General features: G+C 30.5%; 2 protein-coding genes across 2 annotated transcripts in view; one reads left to right on the top strand and one right to left on the bottom strand.

The window, feature by feature from the left end:
* Positions 1-392: 392 nt before the first annotated feature.
* Positions 393-1,507, top strand: HELRODRAFT_165415 (hypothetical protein; the record flags this gene model as incomplete). The annotated part of the gene is made up of 4 exons (XM_009031999.1): positions 393-467; positions 623-712; positions 835-982; positions 1,248-1,507. 4 exons carry the CDS (start codon positions 393-395, stop codon positions 1,505-1,507), a joined length of 573 nt encoding a protein of 190 aa, XP_009030247.1.
* Positions 1,508-16,269: 14,762 nt separating this feature from the next.
* The window catches only part of HELRODRAFT_165414 (hypothetical protein), a gene marked incomplete at both ends in the record, with an annotated part of 3,390 nt that continues 2,131 nt past the window's right edge, over positions 16,270-17,528 (bottom strand). The window contains 2 exons of the mRNA XM_009031998.1: positions 16,270-16,314; positions 17,005-17,120. Coding sequence (XP_009030246.1) covers positions 16,270-16,314; positions 17,005-17,120 — 161 coding nt within the window. The remainder of the gene's footprint in view (positions 16,315-17,004; positions 17,121-17,528) is intronic.

Genomic DNA, 17,528 nt, shown 5'->3' with positions numbered 1-17,528 from the left:
CTCTTAGCACTTATATTGTTTACATAGAATAATATTGAAATCTTTAAATTTGACTCCGCCCTTCATTAATATTCATGACCAACTGAAGCGTTTCTATTTATTGTAATAAATTATTAAACAAATAATTTAAAAAATTATATTTAAAAATGTCTATTAATAATTTTGATGCCAAATAAAATAAGGTCATATATTAAGATATAGATTAAATATAAATAAAATATGGATTAAATTTAAATGTAATAGTTAAGCTGTGGAATCTCTTACATGAAAGAGCTTTAGTATAAAAACGAAATTATTCTTTCCTTTTCCTTTTGCTACTTCCTCTTCTATTCTTCAATTGCATTTATTTATATTTTTCATTAAAAAAAATTTATTAGTTATTTACGTTAAAAATGGCTGTTTACTCCTCAGTGGAAGGAATAAAAATGGTTGAACTGATAGGTTGTATATTAAACACAGAAGATGATGTAAGGTGGGCAAAACAGCACGGTTTGATAGCGGCCACGATGACATGGCGCTGTCTTGCAGACATGAGGTTTACATACTTTTCATGCTTAAACATTTTTTCTCAGTTAACTATTTTTCGTTATCATTTTATACTATTGCCTTGCATGCTTTACAGTTTTCTCAGAAAGCACAACAACGGCGGATGGCTACTTGTGGAGGTGTAAAAACTCCAGGTGCCGCGCCACAAAAACAATTAGGCATGGAAGTTTCTACAGCCGTAGCCAAATTTCGCTGACAAATTGTATTTTAGTAAGATTTTTTTTCATTGTTTATAAAAAATTTTATTTGTTTAAAAATTATGATGCGAATTGTTTTAAATATAAACAGGTAAGGATTTTCTGGTCTATGAATGACGTTAGCCAGGCTATGGTTGCGGGGCTTTTAGATTTGAACGTCGGGAACACATTGCCTGACTGGTTCAATTTACATCGGGATTTATGTATGGACTGGGCTCGTGATAACCCTGCACAAATAGGTGGCCCGGACACATTGTTCAGATAGATGAAAGCTGCATCTCATCTGCAAAAAGATCGAGAAACCAGAATGCACGCCCAGTTAGGGCTGGGTTATCAATACGCAAACAAAGGATGCCTTTCTGGTAAATATAAATAGACGAGTTGCTGCCACGTTGTTGTCATTGATACAGCAACATGTTCTGCCTGGTTGGTTCCATAAAGTTTAATGTTTTAAAATTCATTTTGATTGGTTATAAAATTTAAGTTCGATTTTAATAATTTTAGGTAAAACAGTTTGGACGGGTCAATGGGCTGCTTATAACAGGATAACAACCGTAACCGGTCTTAACCACCAAACCGTAAATCACTTTATTACATTTCGGGCCGTAAACGGAGTGCACACAAATGAAGTGGAGAATTTGTGGCGATGCGCCAAACAAAAATTTAAAAAAATGAATGGTACGTGCGATGCTCACATACAATCATACCTTGATGAATTTATGTGGCTGTGCACCATCGGAGATAAAAAAAAAGAGCGATTCTAAAAAGCCCTGGAACTTATACGACACGGTTTAAAATTTTGAAACTTTTTTCTATTTTTTCATTTACTATTGATTATTATTAGATACTTCTGTTTTCTTTTTTATATGAAAATATAATGTGCAAATAAAATTACAATTAGTTCTCATGTTTGTAACATTTTTAAAAAATAAAAAAAAATGATATTAAAATATAAAATTACAAATAGAAAAAAATGAAGCGCTTCGGTTAAAAATTTACAAATTGAAAAAAATGAAGCGCTTCGGTTGGTCATGAATATTAATGAAGGGCGGAGTCAAATTTTAATATTATTCTATGTAAACAACATAAGTGTGGAGCGCTAAGAGTTTACCAATTTAGGTTCTGATGATGGCTTTAAATATTGGCTGAAAAATGGTTAAATAAATGGCTGAAAAATATTGTTGACCAAATGAAATTTTAAAAGAGAATTTTCACAAATTTCCGTGTCATAGAAAAAAATTATTAAAAGTTATGAATATATAAATATCTAATATAATATAACAATACATAAATATATAAATATTTATATTATATAGTATGGTCTGTTCGATGCATATTTAAATAAAAATAAATATGTATACAAACACACACAATATGTATATATATCTATACATGTATGAAATGATGTACATATACACATACGCGTTAATTGCATGAAACGATGCATGAAGTGTGCGTCAGTATACGATAAATGTTTCGCGTGATTGCAAGCTATTAATTTTTTTGTGCAGCTTTTTAATACACAGACACACCACGAACACATGAGAGAGAGTGTGTTCTCTCTATTTTTCATATATATATATATATATATATATAATATAGAGAACACACTCTCTCTCATAATTTATTTATAATTTTGCATTAATTAACTTTTTAATAAGGATTTCGACAACACGAAGCTGTTTTAATTCATATTTATTATCATTATGTGTCATCCTAGGCTTACAACGTTGTTTCGACATACAGTCATCATCAGAGCCTGGTTTTACAAAATATCAAAAATTGAATTATAATTTAAACATTAAAATCAAGAAATTTAATGAAAAGTACAAGAAATGAAATTATGACGTTGTAATTAGAAAATTAGAAATATGAAAATGTAAAATATGAAAAAATGGGACCTATTTCGATATATAGGTTATAAGTTAATTTCTTATGAGCGATGCGCCGTAATTAATTTTTAATTTTGCCGGAGACCAAGTGGCCAAATAGTTGATACATTATTTGATCGAAGCTGATGGCAAAATACCAAAAAACTTGCAATTTTGAAAAAAAATTAAGAATGAAAAACTATTGAAGTTATTAAAGAAAACATTAGGCCAAACATTCGGTGTATCTCTAATAGTTATTAACGGTGACGGAATAAATTTAGTTTTCATATAGTGACGAGAACTTGGCATGATTGCGTGCTTTTAATATTCCTTGTTTGAGTTTGTCCAAAATGTGTGAATAACACTGTGAGCAATTTTTACTTTTTATTTAACACCATGCAACTGAAAACATCTATAAACTTCTTACGCTTCAATTTAATTATTAATAATTTATTTGAAAATTAGCCTATCTCCTACTTGCTACGCATCCTTTAAAGCGATTTTTAAATTTTCTTTTTAATTCTCCTTACATTTTTTTATGTTAGGCATTAAACTAATTTTTAAACTTTATTAGTAACCTTCTTATATACTTTGCCAACACATAATTTGCACACATATTTTTACCGTTTTTACTGCGTCAACGAGGTTTTTATTTGTAGTGATCAATATTTTTTACTTTTATTATTTATAATTGTAAACATTTCAAAATTAAAAATTTCACAAAATGTACAAAAAAGGATGCTGCACGTTTAAATATTTGTTGAAGTGAAAGCTTATACATTAACATGATTAAAAATATAAGCATTAAAAAAACGGATTTCGGGCCTATTTTTGCTCTTTTATTTATTTATTATTTTATTAATAATGCTGCACGTTTAAATATTTGTTGAAGTGAAAGCTTATACATTAACATGATTAAAAATATAAGCATTAAAAAAACGGATTTCGGGCATATTTTTGCTCTTTTATTTATTTATTATTTTATTAACCGCTTATTGAATGACAGAATGACCACGAAGTTTTTTTCTATTGTCTTACGACATGTTTAGGTATATTGCACCTACTTTTGGAAGTTAAATAAACAATATATAAAATGTGATTAATAAACATGGCTACGTACTTATTCGTCAAACAACGTGAATGTGCTGCTTACAATGCAATGTTTGCTTAAAATGCTTAAACTGATTATTTTATTTAAATTTCCTTACTACGTTAGTTTAACATGCATTCAAATGCGCGGGAAAGAAAAAGTTTTGGATCTGAAAAAATAAAAAATATAAATAAAAAATTGCGTAAAGATAAGGCTAAATTAAACAAAATCTCTATTAAAATTAATAAAAATCCGAAATGAAAATGTTTCAACACAACATTAGGTAAATATAAAATGTGCCAAAATCACAGGTTTTAGAAGCTAAGTATGTTAAAAATAAGTGATAAGCAAAAAAACTTACGAATTTAAGCTTCTCAAACAACAAATTTTAGGCTACGCCACTGCGTACGTTGATTTTTAATTTTTGTTTAAATAAGTTTAAAAAACCCTATTTTATTGTCAAATATATTTGCTTAAAATTGTGCTTTAAACTAAACTATTCTGGAATGGTCAAAAGACGGCCAAAAATGGTGTTAGGATTGTTGTCAAAGAACCGCTAGCCCAAGAAGTACTGGGTATTAAAAGGATTAATTCACGTCTTATGTGGATCAAGCTTCGCCTAGAAAAGCAAACTAAGATTATTTTTTTCTGCATACGCACCACAGACAGGCGAATCAGAAGAGATGAAAAATGACTTCTGGGCTCTGGGCTGCGTTCTCTGACACCATCTCAACTGAACCAAAATCTGAAACAATCCTGATTGGAAGCGATCTCAATGGCCACGTTGGAGAGAAAACAGATGGTTTTGACAACGTACATGGCGGTTTTGGCTATAGAGAACGGAATGAAGATGGCAACCGCATTCTTGAGTTTGCTGAAAGTCACGGGTTTTGTTTACTGAACACATATTTTAGAAAAAGGTTGGAACATCTCATAACATACAAAAGTGGACCATCAGCCACGCAAATTGATTTCTTCGCTGTCAAGCAACAAGAACGAAGGCTATTCAAAAATGTCAAAGTTATACCTGGCGAACCATGTGTCGCCCAAAATAGACTGCTTATGGCAGACCTGGTTGTCAAACTGTCACAACATAAGTCTAAACAAATGCCTCGGAGAATCAAAACGTGGAAGCTGAAATGCAAAACTTATCGAAAAAAATTTCAACAGATTGTCGCCACACAGTTAGACCACCGTCGCCAAACAGTTAAACCACCAATGGCAAGCCACTACAAATTGGAGTACATACAAAACCGTTTTGATAAACGCTGCAACTACAGTTTGTGGGAAAACTGGCACAAAACGTCAGCATGAACGGGACACTTGGTGGTGAAATGACAGTGTACAAAATGCAATTGCTGAATAGAAAGGTGCATATAAGCAATGGCAAAAATCAAAGTCTGTTGATGACCATAAAATTTTTCGTGAGAAGAACAACTATGCAAAAGTCGCACTGGCTCGGACAGATCAGTGCAGAGAGTGGCTCACTAAAAGCAAAGGTGAACAAATAAAATTTCTGTATCGTATAGCAAAACAAGCAAAGCGTACGAAGTAAGACATAAGTGATGCCTCATGTATCAAAAACGACAAAAATGAGATGGTTCTTGAACAAAATGAGATCAAGCTACAGTGCAGAGAATACTTCAACCGTCTGTTAAATGAAACAAATCCCATCAATGTCAACTTTGACGCTCCACCAATCGAAGGTCCGATTCCAGATATCACTGTAGAGGAGCTTACAGAAGCTCTGAAAGCTACGAAAGATGGAAAAGCAGCAAGACCCTCTGCACTCACAAATGACATAATCAAAGCATCAGGTGCTGCAGGTATCCGAATGTTACTACAACTTTGCAGTGAAGTGTGGAGAAATTGCTCAATACCGACTGAATGGAATATAGCATGACAGTTCCGTTATACAAAGGCAACGGTAATCCATTGAACTGTTCACCACATCGGAGTATACGTCTGTTAGAACACTCCCTGAAAATTGTCGAGAAAATCATTGAGAGAATATTAACGTCGTGCATCTCAATCAGAAATTATCAATTTGGTTTTCTAGCAAGGAAATCAACAATTGATGCAATCCACATCCTTTGGCAACTGCAAGAGAAGTACCTCGCAAAGCATCAACAACTATCACACATTTTTGTAGACCTTGAAAAAGCATTTGATCGAGTTCCCCGTGAAGCAATCATGCAGTCGACAACTCATTCCAGAATATCTTGTTTGACTTGTGATGGAAATGTATACGAATACTAAAACTTTCGTCAGTACAACGGTTGGAAACACATGCATTTGACATCGGCGTTGGAGTTCACCAAGGCTCGATTCTCAGTCCACTGTTATTTATAACTGTGATAGAGGAAATCACAAAACCGATATGCACTTGTGACATTTGGAATCTAATATATGCTGATGATATCGTTTTAACAGCCACGTCTGAGAAGAATGCAGCACAGATGTTTGAAGATTGGAACACTAGACTCGTCGCTCATGGATTCAAAGTCAACATCAACAAAACCAAAGCAATGAACACTGGTGAACCCATCAAATCCACAGCTACTGGACGATAGCCCTGTTCAGTTTATAAAGCTGGTGTAGGTAACAATTCAATCAAGTGTCAGCAGTGTAACCAGTGGTGTCACAAACGTTGTTTAGAAATAATTGGTACTTGATCTAAAGGGTCCAATTTTGTTTGTCCTGCTTGCATAAATCCACAACAACAAATTCTAAAAAGCAATGTTTTTGGAGCCATTAAGGTAGAGAAAGTCACATCGTTTCAATATCTAGGGGATGTTCTAGATTGTACTGGAACAGCTGAAACTGCCGTTCGAGCACGCATACGTGCAGCCTGGAATAAATGGCATCTCATTGTCTCGATATTGATGCGGCGTGACATCTCACCACCACTACGATCAAGAATTTATAAATCTGTGATACGTCCGGTCTTGTTATATGATGCAGAAACATGACCAATGACAACCAAACTGGAACCACAACTTGAACGAACCGACATGAAAATGCTCCGATGGATGCAACGAATTAGTCTGAAGGACCACATCAAATCTACCGAAATCCTGCGTCGTGTTGGTTTAGATGATGAAAGGACGAATGCCGGCAATACCGTCTGCGGTGGTTTGGTCATGTCAAACAAAGTGGAAACTGTGCCAAAACTTTTCTTGCAGATGTTAAAGTACCAGGCACACGTTCCAAAGGCCGTCCAAAGAAGTCCTGGTCGCAAACAATCGAGCAAGACATAAAAGCTCTAAATTTAAATGAAATGGATACAACTTGTCATCTAATTTGGCGCAAAAAATTGTTGGCAAAGAAAACAATGTCCTACCCCGGGGAACTGGGTCTCTGGACGCAAATCAAAGATTGATTGAAAATTGTGTTTTAACAAGCAAATATGTATATGTATATATATATTTTTACAATATTCTATAAATTCTACCGAATGTTTGGCGTTAACATGTTTGTAGTTCGTTTTTTCGATTTTTCTCACTAAAGTTTTTTGGTGAACGTTTAGTTTATTAAAATTCAAAATAAACTTATTTTTCGAATTCATGCTGCAAATAAGGCCATATTTCGATTCCGAATGAATCATCGTCAGTGCTCCTTGCTGTACATATAGGGAAATATTGACTTTGTCAAGATTAACTTTGACGTTATAAAAATTAAATTTGGTGTTGTAAAATTGAACTTTGATGCGAATTAGGTGTCAGGTTTGTTAATTGGCTGGTCATCTTCTTTGGTCTCCTTTTCTTCATCGATAGCATCATATTCTTCTTTGTCACTATTTACGATGCTAGTTTTTATTACTTCTTTGTTTTCGTTGTTGGTTAAGCGCCTTTGACAAAGTGAACTTAGATGGAAATTAGGTGTCAGGTTTCTTTATTGGTCATCTTCTTTGGTCTCCTTTTCTTCATCGATAGCATCATATTCTTCTTTGGTTGGCTGGTCATCTTCTTTGGTCTCCTTTTATTCATCGATAGTTAATCTTGCTTTGAAATAAAAGAGTTCGCATTATTATTATTATTATCAGGCATGGTGCACAGCGACTGGAATGACTTTGAAGATTGACAAGTGTTCTTCATTCGGGATGAGAAAACGAAACGGTATTTACGAACAGTTCTCTCCGGTGCTATCCATTAATGACAAACATATCCCTCAAGTTGACATTGGAAGCCACTTCGTATATCTTGGTAAATTGTACGATTACGAAGGAAACAACACAGAGGCCAAAAGCCAAATGATCAACAAACTGAAAACAATACTAGCAACTGTCACTGAATTAATGACAACAGTACAACTAAAATTGAAAATATTAAGATACTACCTTCCATCTCAGTTTGCATTTGAGTTTCGCGCCTACAACGTTTCGCTAACCTGGATTGAAACGTACCTGGTACCGATACGGTTAGAGCATGGTTGTCATTGCCAATAAGCAGCTGCCTATCAGAAAGCTTGTCGCTCTCCAGTAAATCAGGAGGTCTAAACGTTAGATCACTCAAAAACTTTGCCGAATCGTTAAGATTGAAACTCCGTAACTATCTGAAGTCAAACGGCAATGATGAACTAAAGTGTTTATGGAGTGAGCTACACAAAGATTGACAACTTGCTACCGGACACAAAGGATATCAAACCGACATTCAAAGCGCTAATGACTCAACAAGAAAATGCAAAACTAAAACATTTGCTGTCGCTCCGCTGTCAGGGACGCTTCTGAAATCGATAAAAGACCACATTTCCACGACTAGAATTGCTTACTGGTCAAAGTTCACTGAAAGTCCACCAGAGACCCTATTCAAATTAGTTAGGAAAAGTCTCATCCAACAGCTCCCCACGAATGCTAATCTGTTTAGATGGGGGAAATCGTCAACTGCCCTTTGTCCGCTCTGCAATGTAAGGCAAACCAACAAGTATGTTCTGTCAAACTGCAACTCGATGGTGGCACTGAATAGATACACTACCCGACACGACAACATTTTGAATATAATCGTAAAAAAACTAAAGTCGTGTGCGGGACCAGAGGTTTCAATATTTGCTGACACGAACTGCAAAGATATCCGCTCACTGTCGTGTCTCTTCAAGACATTACGTCCTGACATCGCATTGCTCCGGGGCAACACAATCGAAATATTGGAACTAACGGTCTGCCACGAATCGAACTTCCTTAACTCCAAACAATATAAAATATCTAAATATTCTAATTTGCACAATAATTTACTTGACGATTTTAAACATTTAAAAATATTAATGAACACTTTCGAAATTTCGCCGCTAGGCTTTTTTAAGTATTTCAATTTGACATTAATCGACTTAACTTGGTCTGACCAATTTAACAATAGTCTCATGTACTCTGCAATATCGTCATTGTATGCCATTTATTGTGACAGAAATACTAATTGAATGCATCATTTAGAACTTATCCTTTCTTGTTGTGCGCATTCTTCTTTAGGATGTCGAGCTTCGTAGAATATTTTAATTCTTAATTTTAAAACAGTTTTACTTTTATTAAATTTTAATTCATTAACAATTTTTTTTAACGTGTGATTTATGGTGAAAATAAAATGATGTTCCCATTATTGCGGCCATAGCTTGTCATAAAGAGCTTCCATCTTTTCCGGCATCTGCAATGTTTTTTTTATTTGGTGGTTTTATCATCATCATATTCAATATATGTGCGAGTCCTTGGTTGATCATTGCGAGTCCTTGCGAGATCAATATATTGTGATAGAAATATTGTATGAACCTTTCCTTTCTAAACTAACATTCTCTATTAGTATTCATTTGTATAAAATGATGAGCGAAGTAGACTACTAATTTCATTAATTTTATCATTATTATAATAATTTTGATTTCAATATATCATTATCATTATTTTAAATAATTTCATTATATTGATTATTGCCATTATAGATGTTAATTGATTGAATAAAAGCAGTGTTCCCAAATAGTTATCTTTTAATAAAATGGCATATTTTCATTTATATCAATTTCAGAAACAAGTTGTATAATTGCAACCGTTGGCAACATTTTATGAATTTCTCAAGATATGAAATTAGACAAGTTATGGCACTCTCATTAAAGCAAGTATATTGAAATCATTCAGCGCTGATTTTTTTTAGTTTTATTTATATTCACACAAAAAATGTTAGTTCACAAAAGCATGTAGATCCAAGTATTAGAAAAAATTGACATAGAATTTTTAAATGAGCTCATATAAGGAATAGTAAAGGCGAAAATGACAGATCAATGTTTTTCAGAAGTAAAAGTGATTTATATACGACTTTTGCAGGCGGTATAAAATGACCTGGCAAGCCAAATGAGGCCCACAATTTTTCCAACTATGATTAATCCATATTAAACATTAGATAACTTCCTTCCTACAACAACACAAGTCAACATCTAACATATAAAATTGAAACTATTGTTCAGCCTACACATGTATTATTCATTTTAATGATAACTCATTAAACAGCTTGACTCTTTGGTCATAAACTTTGTGCTTTGTTATTTTATTGTCTGAAAAAAATTCTAAATGATTTGTATTTGTCAGCAACTTTCATCCACATAAATAATTTTTGTAGGTATAATAATTATAAATGTTAATGAAATATTAAATAGTCATTTTTCACAATTAACTTAATATAAAAATATAGCTGCCATGCTACATGCTTCAAGAATGTAACTATCTATTAATCTATTAAGCTAAAATTCTGAAATTATTGATAATCAGATAATTCAACAAGTAATAAGTCAATGATACATTATTTATGAGTTTTAAGTTGAGCTCAGATGAATTTTTAGAAAAAGGGCTATATATATATAAACTTAATTGATTAATTTAGTGATTGATTGATTGATTCATTCGATTATTGAAAAATAAACTAATAATCTTATATAAATATATATATGTTATGTATACATACATATAATTAAATATAAGGCCATTACGTATATATTTTCATTAAATTCTATCACTATGGTATTATTTATTAATTACAATTTCTTTTTTTCTAATGATATATTGTAATTAATTATTAAGTTTATTAACTAAACTAACAAAATGTTTTAAAACATTTTATTGATATTAATTTAGACATAACTTATTAAAATGAAAATTAATAAAAAAAATATTAAAAAAAAACAAATAAAATTGAAATATTTAAATTAAAACAAAAAGCTTTTTTCACAAAATTGCCATCATCAGTGTTAAAATTTGAAATAAAGTTAAAAACATTGTCACAATAACCAAAAACTAGTATATAGTCACAATATATTTAACTGTAAGCAAAATTGTCATCAGTGTTGTAATTTGAACACAGTTAATGTTAAAAATAATGTCTCAATAAAAAAAACTAATATTTTTAACTGTATTTCAAATTGTAACTCTGATGTTTGCAATTTTGCCATTAATTTATTTTAATTTTAATATGTTATTTTTAAATCAATAGCACAAAAATAAATATTGTTAAACAATTTTTAAATTTAATTAATAAAATAAACTAAATTATGAATTCCAATTTATTATTAAAAAATTAAAATTAATAAATTATACTGTAATGATGAAATTTAATAAAAATTGTATGTATATAAATAAAATGATGTATCGTTTAAATTAAAAATACAATTATTATCCTAATTCATCCTGCATATAAAAATAAGCCTACTTTCAATTTTTTACGAATCATCTTAGAAGCTAAAAGATGATTTGTGAAAAAGTCAAAATAGGCCTTATTTGGATAGTAATTTTATTTTTGAACAATTTTTTTTAAGAAAATACTAGTAAAAAAAATTTGAACAAATAATCTTTAAATTGGTAGAACTCAATTATAATTTAATTTTCTAATAATAAAATAAAATAATAATAATCAAATAAAATATGGTTTTGTTTCACACACACACACAAACACACACACACACACACAGATATATACATATAAATAACCACACAATTTTTACAAATCATCTACAGCTTCTAAAATGATTTGTAATAAATTGAAAATAGGCTTATTTATATGTGGGATGAATTAGGATATTAATTGTATATTTAATAAAATAAATTGAAAGGTTTCTAGAAAATTTTAGTAAATAAATTGAAAAAGCTAACATGGGTTATTGACTGCCAACAATTCAATAAATTTGGTAGAATTCATACAATGTTGTGTGTATATAATTATATATGGTGGCGTATATCAGCACCTCAGAGTAATATTAAAGGGCGCTATATAAATTCTCTAATATAAATAATAATAGTATAGTATTGCTATAGATTGATATATACACAGTTAGTGCATATTTGTCTATTTATCTGTATTTTTTATATTTGTGAGTGGTGTGTGTGTGTGTGTGTGTGTGCTTCAGACAACTTAAATGGCAACAAATTATAAATAATCATAAAAAATTATGAGTATTATTATTTCATTTTTTTATATTTTATGAATCAAACAAAATCTTACCTCTCAGAATTTAAAACATTTTATTTTACAGTCATCCACTTGTTTAGATTCTACTTTAGTTTAATTAATTTAACTTAAATTATAATTTAACCTAAATTAAATTAATTTAAGTTAAGTTAATTAAATTAAATTAAGTTAAATTAAATTTAACTTAAATTATTTAAGTTTGTTAAAGTTAGTTAAACATATATAATTGTTTAAAAGTACAAATAATAATGGACCACATATAAAACCATGTAATATATTTATTTATATTTTTTTGATATTATTACGATATTGATATTAAATACATTCCCTTCAAAACATTTTATTTTACAGTTTACATTACAGTATTACACACAGTCATCCACTTGTTTAGATTCTACTTTAGTTTAAGTTTAAAATTAGTTAAACATATATAATTTTATAAAAGTACAAATAATAATGGACCACAATTATGTAATATATTTATTTATATTATATTTTTATATCTATTTATATATAATTATATTTTTTATTATATTGACACTGTTACTCACTGATTTGTTGATGTATATTATAATAATATATTTTTACAAATATTATTTTATTAAATTAAAATTAAATATATTGCAGTATTTTGTTTTTGCACATCAGCAAATGATTATAACATTAACAATAATACTCAAAAAAATTTAAATGAAAATTAGTAATTAATCAAAAAACCTTTTGAAAATTATTTATATTTTTTATTCAATAATTTACATATGTTGTCCACTAAATTAGATCAAATATCAGACGTTTTATTAAATAAAATAACTAAAAAGATTTCAGACCATCAGTGAGACAGACAACAAACCGATACAAAACAACAAGCTAAATTGAAAATTAGTTTTCGCATATATGTTATTATACTATTATAGTATATAAAAAATATATAATAAACTTCAAATAAAATAATTTATAAAGACGAATTTTTAATTAAAATCGAACAGTTGGTTTAAAAATATAAAATGAATTTATAAATAAATAAAGAACGGACAAACAATATTGCAATAGCGATCGCACGCACGCACACACCCACAGGCACGCACGCACACACAAGCACGCTCGCACATACACACAACGACATGAGAATATTTCGCTACTTCAAGTTACTCACATACACATGCACGCAGTGTTGCATATTTCATGTCGTGTTTGATTATTCAAGCAGTGCTGTGCTCGTTCTTTTTATGAAGTGTAATTTGTGTATATATTATATATATATAATATCGAAAGCGAGATATATAAATAAATATATATATATATATATATATATATATAAGTATTGTATAAATTCTACCGAATTGTTGGCATTAATCAATCTAAAGTTTACCTTTTCAACTAGTTTTTTTGCCGCTCGAGGCAAGATCCCAGTTTGCCACCCTAACTAAAAAGTATCAATATATTAAAAAAATACCCTTAAGTAAAACTAAGAGTGACGAACAAAATCGTATATTTGCAAAACATTAAATCCAAACAGTACAAACACAAAAAGCAAGCAAAATACATTTAAAAAAATGGGCATATTTAAACAAGACTTAGTGAAAGAAGTTTACTTTCATACTTTTTTCAGATGCCAAAGTCTTCAGTAATTCAGTAAAATTTAATTTTTAGCACTATCACTTTCAATGGAAACTAAAGAAAAATCCTTTTAACGATTTTGTGACATAGTAGATCATAAGTATTCTTTAAGTAATTTCAGTTTTGAAAAACTACGATCTCCATATGCAACTGATACTAGCTGTGTTAACAGAATTCAAAGTAATAAAAACATTTGGAGTGAAATTAATGTTTCTTAAAATAAACTCTAGTACTTTTAATGATGACGCGTTTGATTCAATTAATTCAGACAATGCAAGCAATTTATCTAATAATTCCATGAAGTACTTGTGCTTGATATTTTTTAAAGATTTAAACATTTTTCTCTAAGACTTTCGTTTGAAATATCTTTTTTAACATTTGCAATATTGTACAGGAGTTGAAAAGCATCACAGTGTTCATTAAACCGGTTAAAACCTTCTTCAATAAAATTTATAACACTATCCAAAATGCAATTAAAACATTCTATTTTAAATCTATCTTTTGGATTTATAATGGGTTAGCTTGAGTCTCATAAGAAAACATTTATTTTTTAAACCTTGGTCTAATAGAAACTTCAAATGCAAATGATGACTCAAATCTAATTCAGCTGCAATTAATTCTGCATCAGAAAAAACTTTTTCAAAACCTTCATCTAAGCAAAATAACTCTAAGAAGTTAAGAGTTTTGTTCAAAATTTGTTTGACTTCAGAAATGTCAATTTCAATATTTTGAATAACTTTGCTTCCTTGGTTCAAAATATTGAACCATATCACAGTACAGCAAAAATTTAAAGTTTTTCATCTTTTAAATTAATACCTCTGTTTCATGACGTGAAGATGGATCATAAAAAATAAGGTCCTGGCTGATTTCAAAAGGAGCATCAAAGATTTCTCCAGCACAGTATCGTAAAGGTCGCACAGCTTCAATCCTGCTTTCCCATCTTGTTGCACTCAAAGGTTTTGGAAAGATTTTTTTTTCAAGATGATTTTTCAAACTGCCCATCTACGAAATGATCCACTAAGAAAGTTATAAATGGCTTGCACCATTCCAAAATAAGCCACAGCTTCTCAAGATGATTTCCCAGCATCATTAACGATCAAATTTAATGAATGAGCATTACATGGTACAAAAAAGGCTATGTTGTTCTTGAAATCTATAAATAAAATTAAAAATTTGTTACGATACATGAACATCTTTGTAAAAGCATTTGTCTTTATTAATGTACATGGCCAAAAATTAATGTTAAGTATACTATAGAAAAAAAGCTAAAACAAACTTTCATCTTTTGATTGTTAAAATTAAATTTTATTAGCTATTTTGAAACCAGCTTTATCTTGAGCGGATTGCAACTGGCAAATATAATCCCTTTTCATAACTCTAATCAAATCATCAAATACACTGACGATACCTACATTATCATCCCATCATCTAACTCAAACACCATCCAATCGGTCACTTAATCTCAATAAATCATTCGAACTCATCATTCACAATAGCCATAAAAAAAATAACATTACCTCCAGAGCACCCATCAATTGCTCGCACCAATCAATTAAAAATGTTAGGCATCACATACACAACCTCAAACATACTAGCACTCAATAAAACTTTATCATTTACACAATCTAGTTTTTACTTATCGATCACCTCACTAACTCACTAAGTCATTATCTAGTCCATTAACATATTACTTTATTTATTTGCCTTTAATAAAAAAAGGTTTGCAGAAAGCACAACAACGGAGGATGGCTACTCGTGGAGGTGTAGAAACTCCAGGTGCCGCGTCACAAAAAACAAGTAGACATGGAAGTTTCTAAGTTACAAACAAAGGATGCCTTTCTGGTGGAAGTAGATAAACGAGATGCTGCCACGTTGCAGTCATTGATACAGCGACATGTTAGTTCCATAAAGTTTAAAGTTTTAAAATTCATTTTGATTGATTATGAAATATAGTTCGATTTTAATAATTTTAGGTACAACAGTTTTGACAGATCAATGGGCTGCTGCAGTATTAACAACCGTAACCGGTCTAAACTACCAAACCGTAAATCACTCCATTACATTTCAGGCCGTAAACGAAGTGCACACAAATGGAGTGGAGAATTTGTGGCGATGCACCAAGCAAAAATTTAAAAGAATGAATGGTACGTGCGATACGATATCTTGATGAATTTATGTGGCTGCAGATAGAAAAGAGCGGTTCCAAAAAGCCCTGGAACCATGGATATATAATGGATATGGCAAATCTCATATGTATATATATATATATTCGGTTAAAATAAATTTTTGCTGAAAATCTTGATCCATAGAACCAAAAACGTCAATGAAAAATTAATTTTAAAAAACATTTAGCTTTTTATCTATGTTTAGAATATCATCTAGTTTTCGATTATCGTCATAGCTTCCGTAGTTGAGTTTTAATAAGAATTTCGCTTAAAAAAAACTAGCAACATAAGTTGTAATGTTTGATTGCTAACGTTGCTGGTGTGTTTCAGTTGCGTTGGGCTTTTTTGATACTAATTTCCAAAATTGCAAGTTGCACTGTTATCCCTCACTCTGCTCTGCAATGGATATTTTGATAGTGATAATCAATCACAATCATTCATTCATATTAATTTGTCTTTACGTTTTATTTTATTATTGTTATAAACGTGATATGTAAATTCATGAGAATGTATAATTGTATACCAAATGTATGACTGCTCATGGTTACTGTAATAACAATAGCTGACAATCATACATTTGAGTACCTTTTTTTGAATATATAATCGTCTGAAGCTGAACCAAATTTCATAAATTTTCATGTTGTCTCTTGAATTTGCATTGTATATATAAAAAATGGGAAAATGTCTGCTTTCAATTTTAATAATTTCTAGTTATTGATAAAAGCCAGAGTAAATTCATGACTCAATCACATCGGCCACCAAAATGACGATCTCAGAACTTAAAATAATCGTCGAGGACAGGAACGCATGGAGAAGACAGATCAATAAAGTGGCCGAAAGTCGACTTCGACTAAATGGCTAATCATCAAATTCATGACTAATCTGCCTATATATTGTATGCCATGGATATGAAATGGACTGTTTTTAGCAAACTGTGTTAATTCTGCATTTAATCAGTGATAAAATAAGTAATATTTAAATAAATTTTTTTTAAATGTATTTTCAATACTTTACTTTTAGCAATTAAAATAAGGATAGTTTTATACTTAAGTGCAAATCATTCATGTAAGTCAATAGTAATCTTACTCTTCTTCTTGTTCTTGACTTTTCTTCAGCTTGTGATACTCTTGACCATACTATTCTCTTGAGACTGCTGCATCTTTCTTTTAATATTACTGATTCTTGTCTATCTTGGTTTTCTTCTTATTTCTGTAATCGTTTTTCTTCTGTTGTTCTCAATAATTCTACTTCTAACTCTTCTACTCTTAATTTCGGGGTACCTCAGGGTTCTATCCTTGGCCCTCTTCTATTTATACTCTATACTTCTGAACTACCTCGTATTATTAATAACTTTTCTTTCTCTAGTCAACTATATGCTGATGATTCTTATATTTATACTTCTTTTCCTCCATCTAATCTCAATAGTGTTCTTCATAATTTATCTCTATGTCTTTCTTCGATTATCGCTTAGTCTGACTCTATGTGTCTTAAACTTAATTCTTCTAAGTTTGAATTAATTTGTTATAATAAATCTAAACACTCAATTACTATTCCTCCTATTATCTTACCTGATTCTAAAACTCTTGATGTCTCTCATAAGTTTCGTAGTC

This window comes from Helobdella robusta (genome assembly GCF_000326865.2).
Source record: "Helobdella robusta unplaced genomic scaffold HELROscaffold_8, whole genome shotgun sequence".
Taxonomy (NCBI): domain Eukaryota; kingdom Metazoa; phylum Annelida; class Clitellata; order Rhynchobdellida; family Glossiphoniidae; genus Helobdella; species Helobdella robusta.
This window is presented reverse-complemented; position numbering and strand designations above follow the sequence as displayed.